General features: G+C 33.0%; 1 protein-coding gene across 3 annotated transcripts; it reads right to left on the bottom strand.

The window, feature by feature from the left end:
* Nucleotides 1–411: 411 nt before the first annotated feature.
* On the bottom strand, nt 412–9,673 carry LOC120085298 (protein DETOXIFICATION 54). 3 transcript variants are annotated; one of them, XM_039041213.1, is made up of 6 exons: nt 9,586–9,673; nt 9,001–9,082; nt 8,848–8,901; nt 6,291–6,403; nt 5,312–6,187; nt 412–1,219 (listed from the first exon to the last, which is right to left on the bottom strand). In XM_039041213.1, the coding sequence occupies exons 4-6, from the start codon at nt 6,342–6,344 to the stop codon at nt 665–667; spliced, it is 1,485 nt and encodes a 494-aa protein (XP_038897141.1). In that variant the 5' UTR covers nt 6,345–6,403; nt 8,848–8,901; nt 9,001–9,082; nt 9,586–9,673; the 3' UTR covers nt 412–664. The 3 variants fall into 3 exon arrangements, with proteins under 3 accessions (XP_038897141.1, XP_038897140.1, XP_038897142.1); XM_039041212.1 differs by having other exon boundaries at nt 9,001–9,627; XM_039041214.1 differs by lacking the exons at nt 8,848–8,901; nt 9,001–9,082; nt 9,586–9,673 and adding an exon at nt 6,640–6,806.
* Between the last annotated feature and the right edge of the window lie 1,834 nt (nt 9,674–11,507).

Raw genomic sequence — 11,507 nt, 5'->3', positions numbered from 1 at the left:
ATTTGGATAAGTAAATAGTTTTTTTTTTTTTTGAAATAGTAAATATAAAAATAAAAAAGAGCATTTAAATTCTTATAACATATTCTTTAATTATGCATTTTAATGAAACACAAAAGAGCATTATGATAACAGTCTATATTTCATTACATTTTTATATGGAAGTAAATCACAATAATGAACTTTTGATTACGATTGTGGTATGTTTGTCAAAAACACCATAAAAAAATATTCATTTTCTTTGCAATTGATTCAATCACGGTTAATTTTCATTACGTTTGAACCAAATTTTCAATGTGGATATGTAAATATAGATGTATTGAATGTTGTTCTCCCCTGCTAAATTCAAAGCGACCTACAAATATGCATGTTCTATATAAATTGGATTTAATGGATTGGATTTCTATCATTACGACAACATAAGAATCACTTGGAACCTTTAAATCAAAAGTTGTGCATGATCACAAGACAAAAAAGCAAAGAAACATAATTGAAGACCTTACACAAAATCAGAAGCACAGCACTGATTCAAAACCTTTCCCCAACTGACAACAACCCATCATTCATCACTTGGAACTCTACAACATTCTCTAAGGTGTTAAACCCACACCCAAAAATCCAAAAAGCCAAAAAGCCAAAAAAAAAAAAAAAAATACAGTTTTTCTCTCTAGAAAATATAATGTTGATGGCCATTTTCATCGACAAGCAACTCCTTACTTTCCTCCTGAGCAGCACTAGTGGCAGTCATTTCCAAACCAGCAAGCTTCTTAGCCTTCAAAGCCTCAGCCTCCCAATCAGTGTTGGCAAGAACCACATAGAGCATGGACACAGCACAAGCGACTTGGGCCGAGAGAAGCCCAAACCAAAGCCCGACAAAGCCAAGTTTAAGCCCAAAGGCGAGGCCCACAGCAACAGGGGTGCCCACAAGGTAAAAGGAAGCCAAGTTGATACGAGCACCCACAGCAGGACGGGCAGTGCCACGTAGGATGCCGTAGCCGGTGGTCTGGGGGCAGTTGAAAAGCTCACAGAGGCCTATGATTGGCAAAGCAGAAGAGACCAATGATTTAACCAAGACATCATGTGTGAAAAGTGTGGCCCATGTCTGCCTAAGAATCACCGTCCACGTCACGTTGATTACGCCTATCACAAATGCGCATCCCAATGCTACCATTGCTGCAACTTTCGCTTTCCATGGCTTTCCACTTCCCAGTTCATTCCCTACCTGCCATTTCCCATGTACATTACATGCTTGCTAATCAGATCAAGACGTATTGGATTTCTTTTTCTTTTTCTTCATTTTTATTTTGTGAAATAACTTATAATTTTGATGTTTTTAAAATATTCATTTAATAGTATTAAAGAGCGTTATTTTGGAATTTGAGTTTAGAGTTTAGCATACTTAACTACATACAAATTAAAGAAATAAGAAAAATCTACCTAAAATATGAAAGGTGTGTTTGATTTAATTTTGAAAAAAAAAAATAAAATGTTTAAAAACTACTCAAAATAGCTTTTAAATATTTTTTATCAAAAGAGTTCAAATAAAAATGATTGTATTGAAAAACATTTTTTTTTAAGCCAATAAACTTGAAACTAACAAAACTAACTAAACTAACTTGAAGCTATCTTCCTTATCAAAAAGGAAAGGAAAAAACCAAGAAACTATCCTCTATATACAAATGAGAAAAACTGAAAAAAAAGTTAGTACTCCATTAATACACTGTACACATTAAACGTGTATATATGGTAGACACAAGTTATAAACCCATAATATGAAAAATCTGTTAAATAATATTATCTTTAAGAAGTTTTCTGGAAAGTTTAGGAGTTATATTAAATCTTATACTTTGTCCAAGATCAACTTGTGATCTGTAGATCTTTCATATTGTCCAAGGTCAATTTTTGACCATTAGATCTTTTACATTATTCAAAGTTGATTTTGGATCATTGGTTTGCTTGATGCCTAAGTTTTCTTGAGATAAATAGGTGGAGAATCATGGTTACTGATGTTAAATCATGTGATTTATGAAATATAATAGAGGTTTCTTCTAATAAGAAAGTTTGCTCTTTCTCTGTAAATAAGAAAGTTTGTAACTCCTATTTTACATGGTGGATTTCTTCTATCTTTACTGTAGTGGATTTCTTCTATCTTTACCTGTAGTATTTATCTTAATTTACTTAAGGATGATACACATAAAATTACTATACATAATTCTCTTCCTCCTCTATTATTATCCTTCTCAATCTATGCAATCTTACTCCATTTGTTCACAAGCACTAACAGATGGAATGCACAAAAATGACATCCAAGTGCCGTGTAGATTGTACACAACAGTTTGGATGAAAATTTTACTAGAATGTGAGGTTGGGCAATCACCAAACCGTTGTTCCCCCCGTCTCACACCAGCAAAAAAATTTCAATACTCAAATACTCTTTTCATTCACACTGTAAGATTTTTCTTCCTATATAATGCTTCAATACTTGTATTGTACTTCAAATCTTCTTTTTAAAATAATACTTAATAGGACAATAAACCTTCTATCTACCTCTATTTTGGTATAATATTGTTTACTTTGAACATAAATTCTTATAATTTCACTTTTAGTTGCACTTGTCTCATATCATTAGAAATAATAGTCCTAATTTAAATCATAGTTAAGCAAAAACCAACTCATTCTCCTTATTTGAGATTCGGGGATTTTTTTGACACGACTAGGTTTAGACTATGATAAAGAATACTCCACTTATCTCTAAATTGGTGTAATACTAATATACACTTTGGACATAATACTCTCATAATTTTATTTTTAGCTTCATCCAAAAGGTCTCGTACCAATGTAAAAAATTATCTTCACTTATATATTAATTATATATATTTTTTTTCTCTAAGCAAAATAAAACTTTGTTGACATGATCAACAATAAATGAGAGCATTATCTAGACGAGATAATACTAGTTAGCTGGGGTTTTTTTTTTTTTAATACTATAAGAATTTAAACCTCAAAGTTCAGAAAAAAAAAGAGTGTATCTCAACCACTCTGACTAAAAAAATTCTTACTGGACCCATCATGCACAACCTTTTCAATCATCAAGGGAACAGGCCTCTGTCCCTCCGTACACAAGCTGCCCTGTTCTCACCCCCTCGGGTTCTTCAAAACCCATGCTACCTTAGCATCGTGGCTATGCCCTCCCAGACGCACAAATAGGCATCATGTGCCCAAATAAACGCTTAACGCTAATATAATTAAAATGGACTATAGTAAATATAATAATTATGTCTAAAATACAATAGAGAAGAATTTGCATCCATAGTAAAATTTAGATTTTCTTTTAGATTTTCTTTTGAAGTTTATCCACAATAACTAAATTGTTGGTAAGAGTCTTATCGTTGATAGATTTGACTATTTGTAATTCTTAAAAATTGTTGCTATATACTTCATTATTATCCCACATTGTAATTATTGTGATTAAAACCCCAATATTAATGGAGAACTTAGATTTGGATTGTGTTGGATTCATTTGGATTAAAGGGTTTAACTTGAGGTTAAGAAAAAAAATTATCTATAAACCAAAGTTATGAAATTCACTTAGATGCTAAAATTTTAAATTGGCACACAATCTCATATTTCAATAATTTTTTTTTATTATTTTTTATTTTGAAACTCTTACAAATATAACAATGAGATCCAAAATATTTACAGATATAACATAATGTAAAAAAAAAAAAATTCTAAATATGACAAAATTTAGATAGTCTATCAGTGATAGACCATAATGTTGATAAAAGTTTATCAATAATAGAAGTCCATTACTATAGACTTTGCTATATTTGCAATTTTTTAAAATATTGTTATATCCCTAAAGATGTTATCCATTGCAGTTATCTTCTTTTATTTTATTTTATTTTATTTGTAATTCAAACGTAGGCTATATAAAGTCAATATGTTCTAATTCCAAGCCTAACAGAGACCACACATGCTTTGCCTAGTTGCAATAAGGGATTGCTTAGAAGGTCAAGGTAAGAATGCAGGCCACAACTTCGCCATCTCATAATTAGTACAATCTCCAGCAAAGAGCAAGATTCATCTTTTGTTTCTTTCTACATCTGAAACATTGAAGTGGGGGCGAAGAAGAAATTGGGTCTTGATTTGCCACTTTTTCCAATTTAAGAAACAGGTTTGAAGAAATCCTCTCTGAGAAATGGCATGTACTCTAGGCGGAAATCTCTACTGAACCAGGAACATGGAAACAAAAGGTAAACTGTAAACAAAAGACCTGAAGAATCCAGCTCCTACGAATGAAAAGGATGAACAAAATATCTTCCTTTATTTTTCAATTGGAACTTGGAAGAACAGACACCTTACTGGGCTTATCTGATAATCAAACTGCCGGAATTAGTATAGTATTGATTCGGCAAGCCGCAAAGGCAGGTAACAAATCGGGGCAAAATCTTAATACTAGATATGACCCCAAAATAACAAGAGTTAATCTTGATATAGGGTGACAAGTAAGATAATGAGGAGGAAAAGTTTCATCATCGACAAGAAGAAACCTAAGGACCCTAAACCGCTCAGCCATTAAAAATTTATAGTTAAGAGATAGCCAGAAAGTTTACCTAGAGAAAAAAAACCACTCTTTCAAGAGTGCGTGATAGCTATCACTGATGGGTGCTCTTGCGCTGAAGGTGAACGGCGGCTAAACAATTTGTCAAAATACATCGAAAGGAGTGTTCTACCTAAACAGAGAGATACCAGAACGAGCAGTGGACGGAGACCACCTCCAGAGTAAGAACCACTAGAGTCTAATCTAACATGGGAAAACGCACTGAGCATCTCAAGCCCTCTTGGAATTCCATCATATACATCCGTGTAAGAATACAAAATGTCTTACAAATGCTAATCAGCCTAAACAAAGAAGAGAGAGACGGCTGAAAATGAAAGGTTCCATATCAACATATTGGATTAGAATATGACGTGTTTTATTGGTGCAAATTTGTCTATATATAATTTTACTCCATTGAAGGTTTTTACCAGTTGACCATGACGGGATAATGACTGACAAACTGTACAATTGACAAATGTTCAACCAGCATAATAATTGTTTTGCCAAGTTTGACATGATAAACAAGCATGTTACTTATCAAAAATTAATGATTACATAATACGCAAAGATAATCATAATAACAATTGGCAAACGTAGAGATAAATTTTAGGCAATTAATATTTGCACAATTTTTTTTAGATTTATAGATAAGACGGAGAAAAAAGAGCCAAAAAAAAAAAAAGAGAGAGAGAGATTGGAGAGGAAACTTACCCTGGTGGAGACGCAACCAGAGAGAGCAAGGGGAACGGTGTACATCATGCTTGTAGTTTGGATGAGAATCCCAGTGGCGGCCACAGCCGACGTTGGATTGGATAAATAACCAGACAGCACTGTCACTATTTCATACCACCACCACTCCAAACATATTCCCAAGCAACTCGGTACAGCCAATTTCATCACTGGCCCCACGCCTCCACAAACCTCTCCCAACTTCAACGTCCATCTCATCTCCCCTTTCCTTCCCCACACCCACACGTATCCGGACATCAATCCCACAATGTTCAAATTTGTGAGCACCGAAGCCATTGCCACTCCTTGTATCCCCATCCCCAGCACCACCACCATCATATAGTTCAGAGGCACATGAAGGCCAACTGCTACTAGAGTGCAATACATCATGGGTTTCGTGTCCTTTTGTGACCTCAGAAATATTTTTAACGGTTGCAACAAGGTGTTTGTTAAAAGGTCCGGAAGAGAATAAATACAGTAAATAGCCGCCATACTTGTGATTTGTTGATCTTGACCTAAAAATACCATGATGTTGTCAAGGTTGAGCCAGAGAAAACCGATGGGTATAGTTGCAAAGAGGAGGATTAAGATCATGCGTTGCAGAGAGAGACAGAGGAGATCCCAATTTTTACTTCCGTAGGCTTGGCTGCATATGGGTTCCAACCCAGCGGCTAAACCCACCATAACAGAATAGCCTGTGATATTTGTAAATCCTATAGCAAGTGCACCACCTGCTAGCTCCAGGCTTCCAATTCTGCCCAAGAACAAAACAGAGACCACCTGCCTGAAAAACACCAAGAAGTTCATGGCAGTGACTGGAAAGGTCAAACCCCACAGCTCTTTCGACTCTTCTACCACCTGTAATTAGTCGTGATAGAATCTTCAAATCCTGAAGAAAAACCGGGAGGGGGGGTGGGGGGAGGGGGGGTGATTGAGTTAAATTTTTGGTCCGTTTCTGTACCTGAGAAACAGAGAGCGCTTTGTTCGAAGAAGCATCTGGGTTTCCGTCTTCCATTTTTTCCAACCAAGAAATTATTTTTTTAAAAAAAAAAAAATCTCTACGAGGCGTATAAGCTGCATGGAAACACTCGATCAAATAATGAACAAAGAGAAATCCATGTTATAAAATTTATCAATGAATCCATCAGCTACATCAACAAGGCAAACAGACCTCCAATAGAAAGTGTGGCATTTAGAACAAGGAATATGAAAACAGAGTAGAAAAGAAAACAACCAAAAGAATTTAACTCTTGATGACATACGAGTTGATTAAAATATGTTTGAAACTTTTTGATCGGCACGAAACGTACCTTCCTACGCTTGTCTAGAAGTCTGACTCTAAGTGCAGGAGTTAGATGAACCAAGCAAAAGCTAGGAATGTATAAGAAGACGAAGGAAGACGGAGACAACCAGGCAGGAATCTCGAGTTTTAATTGTTTACCCAAAAAAGGAAATAAAATACGATGTAATGCTCGAGTACTTTTGAACAGCTATTTTATTTTATTAAGATATACATGCACGCCCATACCATGTTGTATTATATACACACAGTGACATATATTTGTGCTTAGAAAAGCAGAAGTGACATACTAAGTGGCAGCTATGGCCTACTACTTAACACACGCACATATTGACAAATAGTTGAATGTTAAGAGCTTAGAGTGAATGAAAATGATGGAGAAATAGATGGGTTTCGAACTTGCTTTTCCATTTACGTGGTAGCAGCATAAGGGTATAGAGATAAGCAGGAACGAAAGCAACGAGAGGGGGAAGGAAGGACGGGCAGACGGAAAGGGACGGCAAAAAGAAATGGATCCATTTGTTGGCGTTTCGATGATTGATAACTTTATCTTTCGACTTTATTATATCCAAGATTTTCTACTTTTTATGATTTCTTTAAACCATGGGAAACCGAAAAGTTAAAATCTTTTTTCTTTTCGACATGACCCACCATGTGTGACCATACGAATACTGAGTGGGTGGGACGGGTCAAATACGAGCGTTGGTTGGAAGAGTTGGCACTTGAAGGCCAACAAGACTGGAGACTGAACTCAACTCCAAGTTTCTTTTGCTTCTTATGACCAAAATTGTATTTCCAACTTCATAAGCGTTGAAACAAAAAAGACAGATACATGTCCACTTATCCCTCTAGAATTCACAACCAAACAAATATAAAAAGTGAATAACCCAATGTTTTTCTCCAAAATATAAAAAACCGTGCACGTGCACTGCGAATCAATTGAAACAATATATTCTTTCCAAAATAAAGAAATAAATAAAAGAAACAACATATATGCCTTTTATGTGGAAAGTACCTATATGCCCATATATTTAAGAATATCGGAAAGGTAATTACGTGTATGAATGAAATTTATGGATAAAATAAACATAAAATGTACCCAACACATCAGAACTTTGATACATTAATCATACAACGTTCAATTCTGATGTAATATTTCTAACGTTATAGCTTTAAAAAAATCATATTTGTTAATGGATTAATCTTATAGGTAAACTAGAACAACTTTAATCAATACTTACCTTTAGAAAAACCATAGTTACATAGACATACAAAAGAGAAAATACTAGCATTGAAATATCCATATGCAAACTAAAAAACAAAAATAAAATATACGTCTATGTCATTTCAATTCCCAATATGAATAAATAGATTGTGTTAGGAATGAATTTATAATATGTGCACATAATGACACATGCAACGAGAGCAAACTACTTGGAAAAAACAAGAGCATTTGCTATTAACCTACAAAAATGACAAAGAATTATCACCAAATAAATGAAGAAAATCACAAGCTGCAAAAAGAAAACCATTTGGCAAAGGTATTCTAGTGATTTCAAGTCAAATGTTATAATAATCATTTTTATTGTTTTTAATAATAATTCAAGTATTTAGAAACTTAATGCATGGGTGTCTTTTTTTCAATTGAACTAAATTTTTAATAAATTCTACAATATTGACCGAAAAAATTTATTCCCGAAGATTAAACTATATTAATGTTAATCTGATCGTTATTTAATTAATTTACATATACATGACCAAGAGGTGAAGTGACTCAAATTCCCATCCACTCATACATGATGTTGAACTAAGAACCCAAAAACCAAGCTAATGATGTTGTTGAACTAAGACCCCAACAACCAGGACAATGATTTAACAAATTTACTAATATATACAATAAAATATACTTTGGTATAATATATATTTTAAGTATATAGAAACTTAATGCAAGGGTTGTCTTTTGTGTTTTCAATTGAACTAAATGTTTAATTAATTCTACAGTATTAACGTATTAGTATAATTTCAACTTTGCTTAATTGGTCTACCTACCTATAAGAAAAAGTCAAAGATTCAAATTCTATCTCGAATTCAGAGATGTTGTTTGAACTAACAGCCCAAAAACCAAGATAATGATGAAAATAAATTCACTAGTTTATACAATAAAATATATTTTGGTAAGAGGTTAAGGCACAGGATCAAAAGAAATATATCCACTCACAAATTAGAATTTGTAGGCCAGGTTTGTTGCTACACTGGCTCCCTTTAGCTCTTTCTGAATCAATGAAATATTATTTAAGTTATTGATTGACAAAAATTTAAAAAGATAAGAACTGTATCAAAATAAATAGACAATTCTGACATAACCAAGTACCTCATAGCCTCCATCATATATTCCTTCGTACTTAATAAACACTGCAATAATGCACACTCAACTTCATTTCTTCCATTGTCTTCTACCTCACAAATAAATCAAAAAGCAGTCACAAATTCTAAATAACATTTTCAAAACGCATTCAACAAAACTCTCACTCTTCTACAAATAAACTAAACAATAATCAGTCAAGTTCCAAAATCCAAACCAATTCCATATCTGAAAAGTAAGTCAAGGCACTCAAATAAACACCACACCACACCACACCTCACACACAACACAAATCTCAAATCAAATCGACCACTAACATTTGAAACTCGATCGAGATAAACAAACAGAGAATCGAGTAACGAACCTACTATAAATTAGGTTCTATTCAAGAAAACTCATTTAGTTAGTAAGAACCGCCAAACGTCGGCGGTTTTTAGCCGGAAAAGTACGGCAGAAGGCGCCGGAAAAACTTCCGGCGCGCGTTTTGCATTAACATCCTTCTTCCTCAGATCGGACGGCGCAATAGGATGCCAAAATCAGTTCGTAAAACGGAAGAAATCAGAAATGAAGAAAACAGGAAGATAGAATGATCACCTGAAATGGAAATCGAAGACGAAGATTGAAGCTATGGTGAAGTTTCTGATCATGAAGAAGAGTGAAAATGGAAGGAAGAAAGAGGGGAAGATAAAGGAAAATGGGAGGGAAGCCTCCATGTCTCTTAGTCATTTTCCCTCCAGATTTATTTATTGAAAAATTATTTTTGATTATTTTATTGTGAAGTCTAAACCTCATTGATTTTTTTATTCCATAAATTTATTTTGGGTTATTTTCAAATATAAAAAAATATACTAAAATATTTATAAATATAATAAAATTTTGTTGTCTATTTACTACAAATCGTACTAGACTACACATGACACGATAGACACACTATCGCAGATAAATTGTGATGTTTTGCTATTATTTATATATATTTTTAATAATTTTATCATTTAAAATATATATATTTATTTTTATTATTTTATAATCCAGACAATAAATTTATAATTATTTAATTAATTCTACCCATAATCAAGAGTTAAAGGAGTTTGAATCTCCCCACTCTAAATATTATTGAATTAGAAAAATAATAAATTAAATACATCTATTTATGTTGACCATTTGAAAGATATTTTAGTGGGACCATTCTTGTAATTAGCATCATCTTATACAAACATAGGGGCTGTCACATGTATGAAAATAGGTGCAAGTAATTTTAGTTTTGTTAAATGATTAACTGGATATTGATGGTAGGGATGAAAGTAGAGTTTTTTATTTATTTATTTATTATTTTTTTTTTTAATGTTAATGTTAAGTTTAAATGGTTAAAAATAAAATGTTACTGTACCAAAATATTTTTAAAAAAATTAATTGACAAAAATGAAATAGATGAAGAACTTAATTATTATTAAATCTATTACGGCAAATATCAATTTATACCCATAAATTTATGTTAAAAAGTCTCCTTCTTTTATTCAAGAAGTATCTTATAAGATAATTTTGAATCATCGAATCTTACACTTTGTCCAAGATCAATTTATGAAGATCAGTTCTTTCACATTGATCAAGGACAACTTGGAGCTATTGGATCATTTGCATTGATCAAAACAAATTGGAGTCATTGGATTTACTTGATGGTCAAGTTTCTTTTGGCTATAAATAGGAGGAGATCCATAGTTGCCCAGTCATCCAAAATCACCAATAAGTGAACAAAATATGAGATAAAAAATAAAAAGTTTATTCTTGTAAGAGAGTTTGCGATTTCTTTATAAGAAAGAAAGTTTATCACTCCTATTTTATATAGTGGAAATTTTTTTTATCCTTGCTAGTAGTTTTTACCTAATTTGTTTAAGGATTTTTCATGTAAGATTTATGAATGTTATTCGCTCCCTTATTCTTCTGGATATTCTTTAGTTGTTCATCTCAGTTAAAAAAAAATTGACTTATATGTGTGTGAGTTTGTGCTCATTTACTCAAAACATTTGAGTCATTCGTGTATCAACCGGTTCTTTGAGGAGTAGAAGCTGATTAATACTTTAAACAAGGAAGGGAGTATCTTGAACCAAATCTAACAAGGGAGCTTGTAGATAATCCAACTTAAAGATAATCATCAAAAGATAAGCAACTATTAATCAAGAGAAAGGGAGCTATTGTTCTTTTCGTTTGTTTTTCTAATCTCTGGAGATAGTGATGAAGATCAAATAGCTCCATTAATGGAAAAAATAATAATAAGTACAACAAGAGGACATCAAGGAATAACAGAAAAAAAAACTATTAAGGATCAAACAATGTTGTCACTAACCAATTAAGACGAAGAAAAAGGTATACAATAAGAAAGTATAATAATTTCAGACATATATTCAAGCAGAATATGCAAATATCGGTCCTTGCCAAGAGAATAACAGGGAAGACCTGGTGGTGGTGTATTCATACTGTTCGTGGGAGATCAGTACATGAAGAAAGAATTGGCGAAACTC

This window comes from Benincasa hispida, chromosome 9 (genome assembly GCF_009727055.1).
Source record: "Benincasa hispida cultivar B227 chromosome 9, ASM972705v1, whole genome shotgun sequence".
Classification (NCBI taxonomy): Eukaryota; Viridiplantae; Streptophyta; class Magnoliopsida; order Cucurbitales; family Cucurbitaceae; genus Benincasa; species Benincasa hispida.
The sequence above is the reverse complement of the archived record's forward strand: the minus strand, read 5'-3'. Positions and strand labels throughout refer to the sequence as shown.

Coding starts and splice junctions, on each gene's coding strand:
- LOC120085298 (XM_039041213.1), bottom strand. CDS start 6,344: ATGGAAGACGGAAACCCAGATGCTTCTTCGAACAAAGCGCTCTCTGTT. Junction 6,188..6,290: donor AAGCGCTCTCTGTTTCTCAG/GTACAGAAACGG, acceptor GACTAATTACAG/GTGGTAGAAGAGTCGAAAGA. Junction 1,220..5,311: donor CTGGTTGCGTCTCCACCAGG/GTAAGTTTCCTC, acceptor GGGAAATGGCAG/GTAGGGAATGAACTGGGAAG.